This window comes from Scomber scombrus, chromosome 1 (assembly GCF_963691925.1).
Source record: "Scomber scombrus chromosome 1, fScoSco1.1, whole genome shotgun sequence".
Taxonomy (NCBI): Eukaryota; Metazoa; Chordata; class Actinopteri; order Scombriformes; family Scombridae; genus Scomber; species Scomber scombrus.
The window spans coordinates 32,717,771-32,738,429 of record NC_084970.1 but is presented as its reverse complement, the minus strand read 5'-3'; the positions used below and the strand labels follow the sequence as shown (position 1 = coordinate 32,738,429).

The window sequence follows — 20,659 nt, the reverse complement described above, 5'->3', positions numbered from 1 at the left end:
TCTCTGTCCCCAAGTGGCAGGGGAAAAAAATTCAAGTAATGCAGCTTTAAGACAACAAAGACTGGGAAGCAGTAGTTGCATGAGTGGCTTTCACAGCTGCAAGAAGTTTGCATGGTCTAACTTCAGTAGCTGCACAGACACTTGGAAGATCCTATGCTGCTTTTGTCAGGTTCGAACCAGGATGTCAGCAACTTGCCACCTCCTTGTCTTAAAGAGCCATTAGTAAAACAAAGAGGACAGTTACAGTAGATGCTCCATTAGTTGCTGTGGCATCCATCTTTAACATTGAAATGTATGTGATGCAGTGGACAAAAATGAAAAATCATGACAAACTGTATTAGAAAAAAAGGAACAGTGCTCACAAGAAAAACATCAACACTGGCTGAGAGAAAGCTTGATATTTGTTCCCACTGCACCATAATGTATGTTCTCAAGAGACGCTGTTGAGCTGAAAAAAAACACCTGTGACCGTTTCAGACAAAAGTTTCTCCAGATTTATTGCACACATTCGACGTGTGCTTCATCTGGTCTGTTGGAAACTCACATCACACTCTCATAATGTGCTTTCTTTTCCTTTGTTGAATCAATCAGTAAAAACAGAATGTCTTGACGTTCAGCAGCCTTAAGTGTCCCAACCACAGAGACGACGAGCAGCTTCTTATTGTTTCAGTTGTCATGATATGTCAAAGCTTTTCACATTTAGGTCATGTACTGTATGTTACATCGGTAACAACAGAAAGCTATGTACCATCAGGTCACTGCACTGTATATTGAAACTAATAAAAGCAAAGATGTTTTTCCACTTGGATGGTTTGAATTATTTTCATCTTTTCAGGCTGATGTTTCTGAGAAGGGTCAGGGACAGATAAGGGTTGGCAAGATGAGCAATTCAAAAATACCTTTAAAAATTGTCTCTAAAGCAGCATCAAGTTTGTTAAAATGTACATTTAGTATTTTTTTTTTTTGGTAAGACTGAATGCTACTGAAAATGTCAAATGGTGTAACCACTAAAGAATAATAAATATTAAATATTTGATCCACCTACAGTGTATTTAAGTGGACTTATACAAATAACTACTTCATTTAAAATGTTTAAAATGGTTTCTGATTGACATGATTCCCCAGATTAAATGTAATAATTAGAACAATTGTATTCCATTACCTTTATTTAATATAAAAGTTATAATGTAAGATCATGCCAAACTAGTTGATATGATGTTTTATAGAGAATTTTGTGTTTTTAAGCAAGTTGAATTATTTGGTACAAAGTTTTTATGGTTACACCACTTAGACATTTTTGCCATAATCCTCTAATATATTCTCTCAAAATGGATTAAAGAAAGATTTTATACTGGGTCCACAAAAAAAGGATGTGTGCAAGTTATTCATATGTTTATTTCCACATTTTAACCCCTTTAAATTTGACTAAACCACAAGGACACAAAAAAACCCGTCATTGCCCCATTACATAATTAGAAAACTTAAGATTCTCAGTGTCAGGTGTGTGTACCTGTGTGATGGGGGACAGCGAGGGGAACGTGGGGGGGTATTCCTACATTTAAATTTTAAAGCATTTTGTCAATATGAGCAAGACACATCCTAAAAACAACCATTTTTCTCGATAAGTTGTGATAAATTATATAAAATCTGTTACAAATCATAGTGTTGCATTTATTCCACATTTTAGTTCACATTTATTTTCCTGAATATAATCAGATTTTTTTTTTTTTTTTTAAATACCGGTTACACCAATTGGACACTGGGTTGCATCACATCATTAACTCAAAAAACTATGTAGGAATATTGGAGTAAAGCATGATTCAAGTATCTGCAGGTTTTTAGATGCAACTTAAAAGTGCAAATTGCCAAATAGTCAGGTCACGTTTACACTGTGAATGTTTTTCCGTGTTGTTAGCTCTTCTAATTTAATAGTGTGAGATAACAGCTCTAATTTTACTTTGACAAAAACATCTTAACCCATCCCGCTCTGCACGGTTGCTCAGGCGAAACTGTTCGAGGGGGAAAATTAGCACACTGCATTTATTAATCACTTCTTGTCTTGATTAGTCTAATTAATTATTGCAGAGGAGTAAATCCTGAATGCAAATAAGTTTCTGTTAATAATTAAATTTTAACAAGATGAGGCATTGCTAATTGTCTCCTGACAGCAGCCGGCAGTAAACTCACTGGCTAAAGGCAAATTAATTGTGTTGGTTCTTGTTTTGCAGTTGTTCTCCGTACTATAAATACACCTCAACTCTAATTACAAGCAACTGGAATAACAAAACAATAGTGATTTATTCTCATAATGATTAGTTCAGCTCAATATGTGAAGTATAAAAGATAAATAATGAAATTAAATACTCAAACTGTATTTAAATTATTTCTTCTTTAATAAATGTCATTCAGGAAACATTTTAAGGTAACAAAATATTTTTATTTTGTATTCAAAGTGAACCATTTTGAGTATCATCTCAACTTTTCTGTCTCAAAATGTCACACCCAATACGGTGTCGACTCATGTATAACAAACACTATCCAGACTAACATAATTAAAATTCGGAGTCTACGACTAAACAGCTGCAGTTTAAGTCAGTAAATGTGAGTTTGAGGTTCTTTAACTGCAGATAATGTTCACTGCTGCTCCTCCAACATGGCCTCGTTCCCCAGTCCAAATCCTTTAGGGCCGAAGTTTTTGGCGTAGCAAACTGAAGAGAATACAAAACAATGTGAGAGTTAAAGTTAGTTTGATGTTAAGTAATGAGTTTTTATTCTATATTACACTGTTTCTTTACTAATGCACCAGTTATTGCCTCAGTTTATTTATTGACTGACTGAGTGTGTGTGTGTGTGTGTGTGTGTGTGTGTGTGTGTGTGTGTGTGTGTGTGTGTGTGTGTGTGTGTGTGTGTGTGTGTGTGTGTGTGTGTGTGTGTGTGTGTGTGTGTACCTTTACAGTACAGCTCTCCATCCTTGTCAGTCACGGTGGTTGATTCCAGACTCTTACCACACAGGGCACAGCGGAAACAGGTCTTATGCCATGGCTACACACACACACACACACACACACACACACACACACACACACACACACACACACACACACACACACACACACACACACACACACACACACACACACACACACCTTGTGAATCATATAGGGTACACATAGGGTTTAAAAAGTTTATATGAGATTAAAACTCTTAAGAGATCTTCTTAATCAGAGTTTAATCATGGGGATAAAAATGTATGTATATGTGGAAATAAACTAAATCACACCTCAACTAACCTCAAATTAAAAACCTCCATGTTTCAACAGGATGGTTCTTACCTTCCCTGCTCCCATCTGCTTCTCCGCTGCGTAGACAGCTTTGGAGCAGCGAGGGCAGCGGTCTGAACTCCCAAACTTCTGTGCAAATTTACTGGGATTGGAGTTTGTCGGTCGTGGTTTTGAACTGGAAAAAAACAAAATAATGAGTTTCTAAATCCGTAGTTTCTAAATCCACACACACACACACACAGAAAAACATCAGTGTGTGTGTGTGTGTGTGTGTGTGTGTGTGTGTGTTGAGGAGCGATGCCAATATGATTGACTTTATCTGTAACGGTGTAGACATGTATCAGCCTGATTATCATCACTGTTATTGTTTGAGTGCCTAATGTGCGCCCTGTGGGTGTGTGGTGAATCGCATGCTGATGGCCTGATAGTATACAGGTGTGTTTGGGTGTGACTTCCAATCTGCACATTTGCTCGTGTCCTTTTGTGTGCATTATGATGTTGTGCTGAACCTGCTGCTGTTTTACCACTACGGCACAAATGCTACGACCGGTTCAACCATTGACCTGGCTGACTGCTGGCCAGCAACAACACAGCAGTTCTTGGCGTGAGTTTTTTTGGAGCACACCCAGCTACACACATCCTGTTCACCCTTCTCCAACTGACTCTAACTCTCCTGGCTTTGTTTTAGCCCTTTTATTCATTTATTTATATACTGGCTTTGGTCAATTCTGAACTGGGTGTTTCGACATATTCAATATCATTTGAATTTGTCCTTCTGTTTATCTGCAAGTTGATTTACTGTTATCAGACTGGAAACGTCTCTGAAACAGCAGTAACACCTTAATGGGACACTAAAGCTACATTTACACCACAGGTCTTGCTGCCCCGTTTCAATTTATGATTAATTTAGCAAGAAAACAACATTTTTAAGGTTATAAACTTTTGTTTCTTGTTGTTGTGTTCAGAAATCAACCTTCATCATACTGGAGAAAAGTGACGTTAACTTAATTAAAGGTTCAGTTCAGTAAAATCACCGAAAATGAAGGTTTATAATGAAGAAATTCCTTGAAACCTGCACACACAACCAAAATCAACTAAATGGCTGAATTAAATATAACACAAATATGTTCCTTTTGTGATTTGGGTTAAAAGCCTGATGGTATTTCTATCTACACTGTGTATGAACTCGTACTTTTGAGCCTGCTGGTTGGCGTTCTCTCCAGGAGGATCAGAGCTCAGAGCCCCGGCTCCCTGCCCGTATCCGTAGCCTTTTGGTCCATATTTCTTGCCGTAACAGGACTTGCAGTAAATTTCAGACTCGTGTGCTGCAACCGTGTGGCTGTCCAGAGCTTTTCTGCAGGTCACTGTGCAGGAGGAAACAGAAATATGTTACATGCTTTAGTTATTTATTGTCTGACCATGAGGCTGTGTGACATGCAACATGTGAAATGTGAAATGCACACAGTCATGATGGAGTAATGGAGGTTAAATAAAGCTCCCACCTAGTTTGTTTTATCAGTCAACGTTGGCATTACACTCAGTCAGATGTCTTGTGTTTCTATTTGTAGGAAGAAAGGTGGGTGTGAGCTGAAGCTTTGAGAAAAGATGGAACACTTTAGCAGATGGGTGAGCTTATCACGGAGGCCTTTCAGAGCTCCCAGTGGAACAATCAAGAGGTCACATGTTCCAACCAGCTGGAGTGTTTTGTGTTAAGAGTTAACGTATATGAGATGTCCACTGTCTGGGCTGTCACGTAGCTCTGAGTCCCTTGGATTAGAGACCCCTGCCGCTAGATCTAGTTATGCCTGTTACTTTTGGCTGCACCACAACAGAACCACAACTGATATATTTAGGTCAGGATGTCCGTCCAAACAGGAGACGTGGAGGGGAAACTTTGTCACACCCAGTTGATTTTTGAGTGATTGCTAATAGCTGAAGTGGTCTGAGATGCAGGAATAAGAAGAGTAAAAGGAGCATTATGAGAATAGAAAGTATGTGTCTTTGTCTGTTGTTCTATGTATAATGTCTTGCTGTTTTTATGTGTTATTAGCCACTTGTTATACTGCTGTGCAATGACAATAAAGGCATTGAATTGAATGGAAAGACAGAGGAGAGCCAAGAAAGAAAGAAAGGGAAAATGCAGAAGGAATTAAAAGGACCAGATGGCAAGAGGAAAACTGGAAGAAAAATAAATGACAATCGAAGGGAAGAAATTACGGAGCATCAAGAAATAAAGGCGGGGAAATCAATAAAGGAGGTAGAGGAAAGGGTATAGGAAGAAACCGGATTACATATCTCAGCAAGGGAACAGAGAGGAAAGCTACTGAAGCTGAATTGTGCTGCTGTGCTGCTCTACTGTCAGTTCACTGGGAGCTTTTATAAGCAGCTGAAGGTGTCAAAAGGCATCTGATAAGAGCACGAAACAGCTGGAGACGAACAGATTAAACATGGAGGGGGGATGAAAAAGGGGGCATAGTGGGGGGTTGTTACATTCGCTGCTGTTTATCCAACCAAACAGTAGGGAGAGGAAAACATCCAAATATGCTGTGGTGGCTTTTGATGATGAATGAGTGAAATAAACTGCATCAAAGTGGAATTTCAAGATACTCCCCATTTCCCACCTCTCCTCTAGCTCTTCACTTTAACTCTATATAACTTTTCTGATACTTTTAAACCAATTTTTTCATTTGTAAATTTGTAATCCTGATTTTGAGATTAGATTAGATTATCAGTCTTCTTACTGCAGATGAAGCAGGTCTTGTGGAAGCTCCTCCCGTTACACTGGATCTCCTCTGCATGATAAACCGTCTTCTCACACGCTGAACACTTCGCTCCGCCTCCCCAGTTTGGCATCTTAAAGAAAAAATAATGAATACATAGATGATATAGAAATATTCATTTTCAATCAAATTATTGATTACATAAGCTTGTTAAGTAAATGTCCCAGAGTGTCATGTAGGGCTGCAACAGTCATTCATTTCCATTAATTATTAATCTGTGCATTATTTCCTCAATTAATTCTATCAATTTAATTAATTAAATCTATAAAATGTCAAAAAATAGTGAAAAATGCTCATTAAAATCAGCCAGAGTGCAACTTGAGATGTTTAAATGCTGGAACCAAAGAAAGGATGTTAATTATAAGAACCTTTACTGATCAATTTTCATTAAACTAATCCATTAAACTAACAATTTCTCTAATCTAACATACCTTAATATTGTTCAACTATTGGTTTATAATGATATAAATGAACATGATGTTAAATGACAAATAATTCATGAGAATCTGAGGATGTTTGCTGTTAGATGTGATTCTAGACTGTATAATAAAAAGTATAAGGTAATAAAATAATATATAATAAAAAGTAGGAAGGTAACAATGGGTTGAGACATAAACTCGTAATCTAAATACTTGTATAAAGTGAGGAAAAACTAAGTCATACACATTTTTTGGCATGTCCCTTTTCATTGTTTACACTTGATGTTCAGTCTATTTTCTCAAATTTAAGCCCAATGTAGAAGCATATTGAAATGTTTTTAAATGGTTAAAATGGCATTATTAAATTATCAAATTAATAGTGTTAATAAATGACTTAAAATTTAACCCAAACCTAAAGAGTACCCATCCCTAATACTGTCTAGACTTGTTCTAATGTTCTTCTCTTTTAATGTTCTGTCTGTTTAATGTTCAATATTAAACCATTGAACTCTTACACAGCTTTACTACTTTAAAAAAAAATCAGTTTGGATGGTTCTTGACTCTTAAATCCTCCATTTTTCACTGAAAGCCTGGAGATGTGGCCTCGGTGCCCTGCCCGCCCTTCTGTCTGACATTCTAGTTTCCACTCATATCAGAGGCTGCCCATCACCTCACAGGACTGGTATGTGATATTCCAGGAACAGAGGCTTTACTGGGACATCAGGCACACCATAGCCGAGCAGCCTCTTCCTCATCATCAGACTCAACTGGAAAATACTAAATCCCCTCCAGACAACTGGGAAATCTCATATATGGAGGAAAGTCAGGGTCAAAAGCATCAATGAGAAACAGAAGAAGAGTCTACACAATCAATAAATCACACGTTACCTGTGTGTTGTACTGTAATATACCACAATCACTAACAAGAAGCGTTAATACAAAGAAATCACAGCTTACCTTGAATCCAACACTGCGTGTTTCTCTCCCAACATGGCAGTGAACGCTCCCAGCTCAGCTTAAATACCCTCCACCTCGCCATCACCACAGACCACCGGTGACGCTTCAGTGAAACCATCATCCTAAAATAACTCGTGACAAAAGCCGAGCCCTCCGACCCCTTCATCACAGGCCTGAAAGAGGCCTGAACATCAGCCACTCATTTGACATTTGTTCTGGACTCACACAGGAAACTCAAGCCTGAGCCGATGAACTCTGACTGACAGCTGCACGCAGGGATGCACCGACACCGGGTGTGTTGGAGGATTATGGACATAAATGATGGGCATAGAGTGCATGCATAAAGTTAGTAAGTATGTAGGTAACTTTTTAATATGAGCAGGGATGTCACAAAGTGCTTCACAGAGGAGATTAAACAAAAACATACAGACATAAAGCAATAAAAAAGAGAAAATAGAGAAATTACACAAAGGCAAGTCTGAATAAATGAGTGTTGAGCTGCTTTTTAAAGATGTTTACAGTCTCCACAGATCTTAAAACCAAAGGGAGAGAGCTCCATAGCTCTGTAGATGATCACAATGACTTATAACTCGATTCTGGATTTAATGGGAAGCCAGTGAAGAGAAATCAGAGTCGAGGACCTGGTCAAGAGTCTAGCAGCAGCATTTTGGTCAGCACCACGTGTTTGGCTGAGGCAGGTGAAAAGAGAGTTACAGTAGTGAAGAAGGGATGAGTTAAAAGTATGAATTAGCAGTTTACGTCTCCGCTTGAGACACAACAGGCCTGAACTTTGTGATGTTTCTCAGCTGGAAGAAACAAGAGGAGAATCAGACACTTGAGCTGTTGGTCCAGAGTCAGAGTCTGATACCTACATTTATTCTAGATGATTTAAATTAAAATAAATACAATTTAAAATGTATAAAAACACCAAAGAGCTTGTGAGACTGTGGTGCCATTTACAAACCAGAACACAAAATAGATAGATGGATAAAAAAAAAGTGTAGAGAAAGCTGCTGGTTATAGATCCTGACCACTAGTGGGCCAAAGTGAAGGGGGGCACCAGAGGAGAGGTCATGTTATTACCTAAATCTGACTTTATAAGCAGCCTTAGAGGACTATTCATGCCACCTTCAGATCATATACAGAATGTATGCAGCAGAGTGGTTTACATTGATAATCAAGCTGGATTTGCAATTTCTATTTGAATGACAGAATGAAGAACCAGGCTATAAAAAACTGGTCCTTAGTTATAATTATAAACGAGAATCATGGAAACATTCAGCTTATATCTCAAAACCTCGAGTTGATGTTCAAGACTTCAAGAGAAGTTTATTGTCTCTGCAAAAGAAACTGCAGCTGATGAGACTCAAGACAAGTAATATATCTGGCGTAACACTACCTTATATGCAAAGCTCAAGTTATATATTTAAATATATGATCATTAATTTTACCTGGTGTAATCTGAGGGCTCAAAACAGGTCCATAAAATGAGTATAAGTGGTCAACAATGTGCAGAAAACTTCCTTATATTTTCTGGTGTGAAAAAACTTTGTAATTGTTACCAGTTTAATGTAAATAAAATATTATATTTAAAAAGATCTCATTCACACAATATTGTAAGCTTTATAAAAAATAAAAAAAACTCTGCTTTGGAATAATGTGCTTTTTCTCAAAAAAGTACAATCAGATCATAAAAACCTTACAAATCCAGCTATATATCAAAAGATTAAATACTAAAAAAGGGTTACTTCCACTGTAAAGTCCATTTTCTCAGTGTTTGTGCACCGGTCTAGCCCTAACCCAAATTTCCACATCACACTTGTGTAAATTGAATACTGGGCCACGAGCCTCCAAACTACCCATGATATCACAGATCATGCTTATAGACCCGCCTTTAAACTCTGATAATTAATGAGCAGATTATTATGAGAAACATCACTGAACACCAAAACAGACAGACATCAGATGATGTTCGTAGACAAAATGTATTAAAATTTATTTTGCATTTTACATTAAGCAGGACATCAGAAAACAAACATACTCTCCTTATATAAATTATAGTCATCAAATGTCTGATTAGGCTTAGATCACAAGTATTCACATATTTTCAACATTTCCATTTTTTAAAGGGGGTAACAGCTGACATGAACATATTGTGCAAAAGTCATCTCATTAGTTTTTTTTTAATTTAAAGACAAAAATTATCAGTTGGCAATTTCTTCCCAATCAAACTTGACTTTCAGTCACACAAAAAAACGCCCATCTGACTCGGATGTATCGTTCTTTACAGCATTAATGTGACGGTTATTTATCTTGGTCATTTGGAGAATAAAACAGCATTTCACATTAGCAGATATAACTCAAATAAAATTTAAAAAGATAAAAAAACCTGTCGAAAAAAAGAGCTGTTTTGTTTTGTTTTCTGGAAATCTAATAATAATAATAATAATAATAATAATAATGATGATATAAAATAAGCTACGGGGAAATGCTTTGACCAGCATCACTTTGAGCATGACAATAGTGTTCGTGAGTATCTGGTGAACTTTGTTTGACACCTAATTTCTGTGAGTCCACTCCGCCACGGCTCCAGCCTGCATGGCAGCTATTTTTAGACCGAGGTCGTGATAAGAACGACGGCAGTGAGACCGCTGCGAAATGTTCAGAGGTAATGAAAAAAATAAAATAAAAAAACCCCCCTAAAACACGTGACACCCACCCACATACGACACCCATACATACACATACATACACACACACATCACATTATGTACACAGACATCAGTCGGGTTCCTTCAAGGCTCTCAGGATTCCTCAGTGGCGACGTCCAGCCTCCTCTGAGGGATGTAAACAGTTTTGGTGGTTGGTGGGTGTCCTCCGCTGGTTACCACGGCAGCGAGAGGCGACAGGGGGACCGGCGTGTGGAAGAAGCTGTGCTGGGGGAGCGCCGTCCCTTTGGGGGTGGTCATCAGAGGCTGCAGGGAGGGGACAGGAGATGATGTTCAGTTAGTTTGACTGCTTGTGATGTTAAAGGTTTAGTTCGACCAAATTATGAGGAGGGGAAAAAATAAAAAGAAGCTTCTCTTTCCAGAAACAATATTTCATAGATGTCACTATGAACAGAGCTAGTTTCTACCAAATAAACTGTCCTCATTAACTGCTGACAGCAAGACCTGGAAATCCAAAAACAAACTATTTGAAGTTCTAGATGCATATTTTTGTGGTTTCTGTGAACTGATGTTTATAAAAAGTAACTCCACATTCAAATTCTGCTCAGCTCCCTCCATCCCTGCATACTTAAAAATACAGCAGACGACTGAAGGGTGTGTGGCCTCGTAGCTACGTAACGCGTGACACTGGAAATAAGAGCACACCTACCAGAGTGCATTAAGACTGACCGCCGCTCAGTGTAGCATGAATCACGATAAGAGCTGTTAGTCAGATCTTAAACAGCTGCTGTCAGACTCTCCGTGTCCCTGCTGTAAACGCTGGAGCTTTGCCAGTCACTACAAACACATTCACGGCCCCTTTGAAAAGTTTCGGTGTGATATTTGTGTCGTAGCTGAGCTAGCGGCTCGCCACTGTGTACGTGTCATAACCGTAGTGGTGCCGTTTATCGTGGTTAACGTCACCATCGTCGGGTGTGAATATCTTGTGAAGCTCTGACTGCAGCACAGTTACAGTTAGACCCATGTGTTGTGTTTACTGCCACAGAAAAGCAACAAATCTTTGAGTTATTTATGTAATCACAGTTCTCTGAGTAGCGTGACGTCACCTCTCTTCCATCTCTTATCAGACTTGCCGACGCTACCGGCAGCTGTGTGTGGGAAGCTACAGTTAAACAGCGCTCTGATATTTATGCCCATCACAGCAGCTGATATGAGATATACTTCAGAGTGCCTGTTATGTCACGACTGGGGAGGAGCAGAGAATTTAGCTAAACTGAAAAGCAGACAGAAAAAAGCTAATTTGAGCAGAAAAGGCTGTTTTTTTCACACAATATTGTTGGAAAAACCTTTATTTTCCTACATTAACAGGCTCATGTGATTATATTTAGATCTAAAAAATGATTAAGTGTGTAGTTGCCCTTTAAAAATGCTAAATTAACAGTTAAAATACTGAATTCAAAGGGTGAAATACAAAGTCAAAAGTTACTAAACACAGCAGTTTTGTACCTGTTGTAAGCTGATGAGGGCCATTGGTTGCGGGGGCCCAGACTGCTGGAGCGGCACCGGTGACAGCGGTTTGATGAACACCATGCTTCTCTGCTGCAGGCTCAGCGGGCTTGGCAGCGTGTTGCTCCGCTCTGGAGTCTGAGGGGTGGCGAAAGCGGCTACGGGACTGGGGCTGGAGATCAGGCCCAGGTTCTGCAGGGTGAAGTTGAGGATGGCGGGGCTGGGGCTGTGGAGGTGGTGGGCCTGCGGGGGGGCGTGGGGCGAGGCGGTGGCGGCAGCGAGGGGTTTGTGAAGGCGAATGCTGGTGGGTGTAATCTCCTGGGCTGGGGGAGGTCTGGAGCCTGTTGAAGACAAAATGATCACATCTGTTCATTCTGAGGTCGTTACTGACCCACGATTACAAGTTTTATATCCGAACTACTGCAGAAGAAATTAGTTTAACCAAAGAAAAAAGGAGCCTTAACATGAAGAGAATAATGTGTTTGAACTAGTGTTTAATTTATCATATTCATTTATCACTCATCTGTTCATTTTCAAACCTGCAAAACCTTCTCATGCTTTTGTGTCTTAAATGTGAGAATTAGTTTCTTTTCTTTCATCATGAATTAATATTTTTGGGGATATTAACAGTTCAAAAAAGTAATTTAAAGTTAAAGCATTTGTCCTCTTGTGATGGACATTTTTTATTTATTTAAAATCAAATTGTAAGTTGTTGCAGCTCAAATCTGAATATAATAAAGTCAAATCTTCCACTATAGTTTGGCTAAAGATAAACTGTGACATCCTCAGACTGAAACCATCATTTTATCTAATCGTCCTCTAACGACGTAAATACCTGCAGTTGGTGTTTGGAAGATGTTGTAAGTGGGAGTTGAGTTCTTGTTGCTTTCTCCGCCTGAACTTTGAAATTCCTTAAAGCCGATGAGGGACTGCTGGGAGATTGGGATCAGGTATCCTGCTGGCACTAACGTCTGAAAGGAGAAGAGAAATAAATGTTAGACACAAGCTGCTTAACTAATACAACAAAGGTTTAAAATCTGTGTAACTGAAGCTCAGTAAGCAGCGTGTTACCTCTGTGTGGATCTGTCCGGGGGTCAGTGGGATCTCTCTGAGCGGCGTCAGTCCCGCCTCGCTGTCAGAGTTGGCCATCCTGTCCTCCCTGTCCAGGAAGGTCTCCAAGCTCTGCTCCAGTGTCTGGTGGGCTACGACCACGCCGCCGGGGGTGTTGACGAACTCGGGGTCCAGGTGGAGGGCGCGAGACGAGGGCCGGCTGGAGAGCTGACCGCCGCGTCGGGCTTTCAGGCGAGCCTGCAGGATCTCACACAGCTTTGGAGAAGCGTCCTATATGAGAGACACAAATAACACAGGGTTAGATGATTCTGTATTTATTTAACACATCTGTTTCATTAAAAGCACATCAATGTTTTATTGTTGAGGAATTCTGAAGAAGTTACTTGATTAGAGTTGATTGTTAATAGCCTGGCACAGCATGATGAAGACACAGAGCAGCTTCATAACAAAGATATGAAAGGAACTAATCCTCTCACTTTCATTTCAATCAATCAGTTCATCATTTCTGTCCTTTTATTTCCATTTTTATTTATTTTCTCTTGTTTTTTTTGTATTACTCCAATCAGGGGTTCCTCTACATTTCTAGAAAAAAGCCCCCTGATTTGCATACTTGTGCCGTGTTTGAGGATGACACCCCGGTCATTTCCCCAATTTCCCAGCATGCACTGGCCTTTAGTTTTGGGTTTTACACATTAACAGAAACACGTGTAGTGCATTTATGTTAGTAAATTAAGTCATTTATGTTTATAGCTCCTCGTCAATATAAAACAGTCCAAAGTACGACTACAATAATAAACCTAAAGTAGAATTATTGCCTTCCTGACAATGTCAATGAAAACTGACAATGAATTTATGGCAGTGCTGCTGCATTGGATTGTGTTAAATTGCACAGCCTACCCAATAAACTTGCACACTGAGTGTAAATGTTCCACGTATATGAAAATGCTTCACAGTATTTATTTTCCTCACCTTGAAGTTGGAGTCAGTCCTCTTGGTTTTGGAGGGGCTGCTTTCTGAAGCTGAGTCGGGACACAGCCGTTTGAGCACCAGGGGGCTGACGTCGGGCGCTCTGGATGCCGGCTGGCTCATTGCGTTCGGCTGGGCCGTCGGGCTGCGGCCGGTCTTATCCTCGAAGGTCATGGAGCGCACGGCGAGGCTGGTGGGCTGCGGCCTGGCCCGATGGTTCGGCATGAGGGAGGAAGAGTGCAAAAACACGGCGTAGGAACCGTTCCCCTGCTGCTGAGGTAACAGGGTAACGGGGATCAGAGGGGAACACTGTGCGGGGATGTAGGCGACGGTGCCTGGAGGAGGCTGGGCCTGCAGCTGGGCCTGAGGCGTGAGGTGGACAGTAGTGTTGACTGGTGTCTGAGGTGGTTCCATTGAGATTGAGGCGGTCGACTCGAGCCGCTCAGCAGCTGCGTCCGGTTCAGATGGAGCAGGAAGTGGATCTTCATCTCCGGTCCTGAAAGAGGAGCAGATTAATTAATCCTCCAGAGATCTACAAGGGATCATAAATTATAACATCTAAGGCTGAGAGCTGAGTAGTAAAGTTCTCTTCTACTCTATCCAAACATTAAATGATGAGTTTTTGTCCATTTCAAAGGGTTGACAGTGTTACTACATTAATTTTATTTGACCTGTTGATTTGTTTTCTTCTTCATACATAACCTTTTATTTCTGTTTTACTTCATTACTTTGGCTCTTTTACTCCTAACATCTCCGGTTTTACTCACTTTATTCTATAGGGACTTTATTTTATTCTTTTCTTTTATGTATTTTTAATGTTTTATTAATCTTTTATTAGCTTTTTTTGATTTATTTTTTTACGTTTTTTTTCTACCTCTGGTGTTTCCTCATTGCAGATTCTTGAGTTATGATAGTGTTTCCTTAGTCCTTCCCCCCCGACTATGTAAAACCCTTTGTTACATTGAATGTATGCAAATAAAGTTTTATGTGTTCAGTTATCTGATGAGTACTGTGTGGCTCCAAAAGGGGGAAAAAAAGTTGTTTCCTAACTAACAGCAAGTCATGCTGCTCTTAACTGTCGGGGGTTGGGGGGCTTCACTGCTGAATCAGACCATTATATAGAGGATTATATTTCTCAGTAACAAAGTAAAATTAGACTCAAGTGTCGCTTAATTTCTCTTAGAGGTGTAATGTCTAACTGCAGTATAATCAATAGAGATGGCCAAAAAGAAGTCAAAAAGCATTAAAATCTGCATCAGGACTTTTTAAAAAATGATGAGCAGCTAGAAAGAGTAAACATGCTCAGACGGTGACGTGATGGGAAAATGGTTGCTGTACTGGCCAGATGGATTTATTAAAGTTGTTTACCTCTCAAATTAACACAAGATTATATCACATGATGAAGTGACTGATATGTGACACCAGAGATGACTATGTGCAGGTCTTTATTCTGCACCAGGATCCAATCAGTAGTGTTCTCATCAGTGTAAATACTCTCATTTAAATGGACAAACACACCAGATTTCATTTAAAGAGCCTCAAACACTTTTAGTTTAAATATTAAGTCTACAGGGAACCAAACTTACGCTGACTCCTGGTCAAGTTCGATCTTACAAATAGCAGCAAGTTGGGCCATCTTGTTGGGGAAGTCAGCATTTGATGAGTCATCTGAAGGCGAGAACAGGAAACCAAGGTTAGAAGTGTCATCTCACTTTTCATGAAAACACACCGCAATCGTGACCTCGTCTAAAGAAGAAACGAGATCTGCACTCACTGAAGGAACTCTTGACGGGACTGCTGGGTGCGGAGTTGATCTTGCGCCGGTCGTCCTGAATGCTCTTGGCCAGCTTTATGAGGGAGGGGTGTCGGGTGAAGCCGCGTTTACCCCCCGATGACGGAAAAAGTTTTTTGGCACAGTTGTCTACGGAGGTACGCGACTCCAGCACGCTCGTCTTCTTGGGTAGAGACTTGGATGTGGAGCTCTCCAAGTCTGAAACAAAGAGTTTAATATTTAGTGTTAGGACAAGTGGATTAAAAACGAGCAGCTGCAGAAAATCACTGAGGAAGAGAAACTGTAGGGAATATAAATTAGACGCTAAGCTTTTGGGTCAAAATATAAACATTAACTCAGCAGGAAAAAAAGAAAGAAAGAAAGAAAAAGTCTTGATACCTTTGACTTTGGGGAATTTGTCGGGGCCGACCCATTCAAACGCCGGTTTCCTCCCCCTCTCTTCCGTCACGTGGACTTTCTCGATCAGTTTCAGGCTCCGCAGCACGTTCGCTATATCGTACAGCCGCCGCACTTTGGCTGCAAAACACGCAAACAGACGGCAAGGTTATCTACTGCTAATTCAAGGAGCACAGAACATATTTGCACTGTGTCACAAGACCTGCATTTTAAACTAAATCTATATCCAGGCTTTATGTATCTTGCTACGGAACCTTTTAAGATTGCACATACTGCTGATTTTAATGTGGAAAGCAGTCATTCTGCATGTGATGAAAGTAATACTGGTGATACATTTTATTTTGAATGATTTAATGCTGTAAGAAAGCCTGACTAACACCTTACAAATATTTGTATTATAAGCTTATCCAGGACTTGAGACCCTTAACTGTGCCATCTGAGAATCATATGTGGCAGAGACTCACTCTTGAATTTGTTCTTGTCTTGATCTGCAACCTGGTCCTCCCCGATCAGGATTTTGGCGGCTATGTCCAGACTGACCACGCGAGGATTAGACACGAGGAAGAGCATGACGAACTTCTGGCTCATCACCCGCAGAGATTTGTCCTTCCGGCTGTTGACGGAGGCTGGAGAGGACAAAAAGGAGGTCAAAAATGTGTCAATATGCCACAAAAACCAACACTGTATTGCAACATGAAACAGGAAGTATCGTTTTAAAATGTACGTAGTCATTTGGACATCTGTCAGGGGGGATTTTCGAGGTACTGTTTCATGAAATTTGGTACAATATACGATTTAAGTGTTGATCTTCAGACAATTACAGTGTAAGATTACTAAGAAAACTTAAATAAGTCTTTTCATGGCATGTTTTGGGGATTTTTCTGCCAATGAATCGACATAAGCAATCAAAATCTGCCAATTTAAACACTGTAATGGGAACATTCAGATAGTGTACCACGCTTGGTGCTGGACACAAATAATTTGAGGAAGTGGATCTAAAAATATTACAGAAAACTCTCCACTCAGCTCTCTCACCTCCTTTGAACTCTACTCCTGGCAGCTCCACAAAGAAAAGCTCCCTTTGTCCCTGTTCCCTGCTCTCCAGGTCCACCACCACCTCCTCGTTCTCCTTCTCCTCCCCACCGTCGAAGTCGAACTCCTTGTCCAGGAGTCGGTGGCGGATCTGCTGCATCTGCTGGCCGTACCGGTGCTCCTCGCCCACCTGCTTCAAAATGGCCAGAGTCTGAGCCAGTTTGGTGCGGCCGTGCCACGTGTAGCGGTTCTTCGCCGAGCGGCTCACCATGTGGAGGCTCTCAAGCACGTTCATGATGTCATAGATGCGGCGGCGCTCGACGTCTGTGCAGGCAGAAACACGAGTTGATGAATGAAGTGGTAAATAAAAGCGTATCAAGAAAAAAAAGTCTCCTTAAGAACAGGAAAAGTGGAATTTTAGGGAGCTACAGTAGGTAATGTGGTATGAATATGAAGCTGCTATAAACTTGCATATTTTTGTATATGAGAATACACTCAATCAATGGGTTAATTCGTTATTTCTATTCTAGTTGATTGTCTAACATTTTACACAGATATTTGTATTTATGATGTGTTATTTATAGTTCATAATGTAATGTTTATTTATTATTTCTTTTTTTAATATTGTGCTTGGCTAATTTGATGACCCGCACAGGTACTACAGATAAAAACTGACCTCTTGGCTAACTCTGACACATTTACATTGGGGTGTTAACTTATTGATGTGTTATTGTCCCTGCCAAATAAATCTTAAAATAAATATAAATTCACATTTTCCTACCTAGTACGATTGATGAAGTTATTACACATATTATTACAGATGTTTTCAGGCAAAATGTAGATTAGTTTGTATTACTAATTTGCTATAGCTACCATAAACAGTTGTATTTGATCATAAAGATTTATAAAGTAAAAATGCTAAAATGTTCTGGTCTACAGTCCTTTCAAAAGTGCAGATTTTGTTTCCCTCTCTGTATTCAACCATAAGAGGTTTCTTTGGTAACCTCTAACGAGCATTATATAAACGGAGTGATTAAAGCAGGCATTAGCTGCTTCTTTGATATCTGACACTGACTGTAATGATGTTACATTATAAGGACAACAAATAGCCGATATAGCCGACATACTGAGCTCAGTGGCCACATCATCCAGGCAGATGTCGTTGTTGACGGAAGGGTCCGGGTAATCTGGGTAGCGGGCGAGGAATTTATGACAGAGTAAACCCAGACTCTTCTCTTTTCTGCTGATCATTTTCTCACATTCCTCTCCATTTTCATTGTCCTACAAGAAGAAAGAACATCAGATAAGACACGTACTCCTTTGCATATCTTTACTCATCTGGAAGTTGATGTGTTAAGACTTTGTTATTTTAATACCTGCGTAGAGTCCAGACCGTCCCGTCCGTCCGGATCCATGCACAGCTCCTTCTCTCTGTTCCTGATGTCGGGACTAGCAGCACTGATGAGCATTTTAAGATTGGAGGTCGGCGTCCAGGGATCCACCGAGCCTACTTCCCTTCCTTTTTTAGGCGTAGTGAGGGGACCCATGGCTGGCTGCTGGCTCTCAGCTGATAACACGCAGGGGCCAGTTAATTTCTCTGGGGTATTTCCTGGAACCTGAGGTGCTACAAAACCACCATCCTAATCAGCAAGAGAAGAAAGGAAAAAGATCATGATATATATATGCAAGCTTATCCATTCTTATTGAAGTATTTTTGGATTTATCAGAAAAGAAACATGAGAAATAGTTTGCGTTTAAGTTAGATTCTTCACTTACTGACCTGGAAATTGGATTTCTGGGCCAAGTTTTGAGTTTCAAACGCTGCTCTTGACATTTTCCACCTTTGCATAAAGAATTTAACAAGGATTATATTAGATGGTGTTTGCAAAGGTTTAATGCAGTGATAAATAAGAACAGAAAAAGATCTTTAAACCTACACTAAGCTGGTTGACATTTCTATCAAACTTTAAGCATGCTATACTAACATTATCTACTATTTCCCTCCATTTTTTCACGTTTGCATAAGAGTTTAAGAAGGATTATATTACCTGGGGTTTGCTAGGGTTTAAAGCAGTGATAAAAGAAGCTCAGAGATTGTGTTAAATATTAGGAAAAACCTTTAAATCTAAAAAGTATGTGGTTAAGAAAAAGAGACAACAGCAGACATTAACCTAAAGTAAGCTATTTAACATTTCTGTCAAACTTTAAACATGCTAGACTAACAATATCTACTATTTCCCTCCCATTTTTCACCTTTGCATAAGAATTTAATAAGGATTATATTAGCTGTCGTTTGTCAGGGTTTAATATAATAAGTGCAGCTCAGAGATGGAGTTAAATATTAGGACAAATCCTTTGATAACTAACTTAAATAGTATATGGTTAAGGAAAAAACGGAGATATGAACTTAGACTAAGCTACTTTACATGTATTCCATCGATCAGTTTTAAACACACTAAACTAACATTATTTCCCTATTAATCTAGTTTATCTCTCATTTATAACATCATCTAAACTTTAACCTAACATTTCCATTATTAATTATGCTCATCATTACTTTCTACACTACTGTTATGTAACATTAAAGTCAGTCAACGTTAAAATATTTTAGGAGGGATCTTCTTACCGCTTTTTATCCGTAGCCCACATTATTATTTTTCATAACAGCACTAACAATAACTTATAAATATATTGATGCTGTGAATATATTACTCTTGTCTCCTCATTTGCAGGTTTTAATCTTATTATTAAAATAAATAAATCAGTTTGAATCTAATCAAAACACCAGATTCATATTGGCGGTAAGTGACGTGGGTTCCATCGAATCGCTGGGGTCCAACGGACGCAGATGTCCCGCCCTTTTTCTGCGAAGTAGCCAATGGGAGTGCGGCGTGCGGTGACGTAGAGGAAGTGAATAGAATGTCCCGCGCAGGTAAATATTTTTTGAAAATCCTTGGCGCGGAACGTGAATACAGTAACAGCGGCGCCTCACTTTAAACTCTGAACCATTTAGCGTGGTGTTAATAGTGTTTTTATATCACGACAACTAATGTAATAGTTTTAATAGCGTCGTAACCCCCCCTCCCCCATAATGTTAATGTTTGTTGTCGCGTAGCAGCCAGCTCCGAGCGAAGGTTTTGGGGACAGTTTTAACAAACATAATAAAAACGCAAGATACTCCTGGTACTTCTCATACTTAAACCTCTTTTGTTTTATTGTAATAATAGAGTTGTTAATGTATTGTGGCCACAGAGAGTGGAAAAGGAGGAGGCGGCAACTCAGCGACTGCCGAAACCAGAGCTTTTAGTCACATTAAACCCTTTTCATTTCGTACTAAAAGAAGCAAATACTGTCAAGATAAAACACATATATACACACACATATATATATTAGTATTGTTTGACTTACTCAAATCAGCCAAACAAGTCCCATCTTCGCGGTAACGTGTTGTGGATACCCAGTTACCTCCAAAAAAAAAAATAGATCCGTCTAATGGTTTAAAAATGTGGATTTCATGCACCTTTACGCACAGGCACGCCAAATAAATATGTTTTCCAAAAAGGGGAAACTGTACAAAACGTTCACAGCTCTTTAGTTTTCACACTACTGGGCAGCAGCAGCCTACCTCTTGGTCAACTTTACTACAGTTGTGTAAAAAGTTTGCCCAGTTGTGTATGTGTGGGTGACCAGCAGCGTTTGGCCCGCCCAGTGCGAGCATGCGCACTCACAGCAGCACCAACACCAACCAGCTCCACACCTCCTCCCTATGTGTGTGGGGGGAGGGGGGCAG

The 20,659-nt window shown here is 39.8% G+C and overlaps 2 protein-coding genes across 3 annotated transcripts; both read right to left on the bottom strand.

The window, feature by feature from the left end:
- Positions 1-2,634: 2,634 nt before the first annotated feature.
- Positions 2,635-6,134, bottom strand: csrp3 (cysteine and glycine-rich protein 3 (cardiac LIM protein)). 2 transcript variants are annotated; one of them, XM_062416810.1, is made up of 5 exons: positions 6,023-6,134; positions 4,468-4,645; positions 3,333-3,456; positions 2,949-3,042; positions 2,635-2,708 (listed from the first exon to the last, which is right to left on the bottom strand). In XM_062416810.1, exons 1-5 carry the CDS (start codon positions 6,132-6,134, stop codon positions 2,635-2,637), a joined length of 582 nt encoding a protein of 193 aa, XP_062272794.1. The 2 variants fall into 2 exon arrangements, with proteins under 2 accessions (XP_062272794.1, XP_062272801.1); XM_062416817.1 differs by having other exon boundaries at positions 4,474-4,645.
- Positions 6,135-9,449: 3,315 nt separating this feature from the next.
- On the bottom strand, positions 9,450-20,445 carry e2f8 (E2F transcription factor 8). Its single transcript, XM_062416798.1, has 14 exons — positions 20,278-20,445; positions 18,650-18,710; positions 18,246-18,509; positions 17,997-18,150; positions 16,873-17,193; positions 16,302-16,463; positions 15,820-15,957; positions 15,424-15,639; positions 15,236-15,317; positions 13,653-14,145; positions 12,684-12,953; positions 12,448-12,583; positions 11,613-11,953; positions 9,450-10,412 (listed from the first exon to the last, which is right to left on the bottom strand). The coding sequence occupies exons 2-14, from the start codon at positions 18,701-18,703 to the stop codon at positions 10,242-10,244; spliced, it is 2,802 nt and encodes a 933-aa protein (XP_062272782.1). The 5' UTR covers positions 18,704-18,710; positions 20,278-20,445; the 3' UTR covers positions 9,450-10,241.
- Between the last annotated feature and the right edge of the window lie 214 nt (positions 20,446-20,659).

Bases quoted from the DNA above. Each gene is read 5' to 3' on its own strand.
- csrp3 (XM_062416810.1), bottom strand. From the start codon at position 6,134: ATGCCAAACTGGGGAGGCGGAGCGAAGTGTTCAGCGTGTGAGAAGACG. The intron at 4,646-6,022 runs GTAAGAAGACTG...CCTCCTGCACAG, and splicing joins CAAGACCTGCTTCATCTGCA to TGACCTGCAGAAAAGCTCTG. The intron at 3,457-4,467 runs GTTCATACACAG...GTTTTTTTCCAG, and splicing joins CAGCAGGCTCAAAAGTACGA to TTCAAAACCACGACCGACAA.
- e2f8 (XM_062416798.1), bottom strand. From the start codon at position 18,703: ATGTCAAGAGCAGCGTTTGAAACTCAAAACTTGGCCCAGAAATCCAAT. The intron at 15,318-15,423 runs GTGAGTGCAGAT...TCTCGCCTTCAG, and splicing joins TCCCGTCAAGAGTTCCTTCA to ATGACTCATCAAATGCTGAC. The intron at 10,413-11,612 runs GTACAAAACTGC...CCCTCCCTGCAG, and splicing joins CCCTCATCAGCTTACAACAG to CCTCTGATGACCACCCCCAA.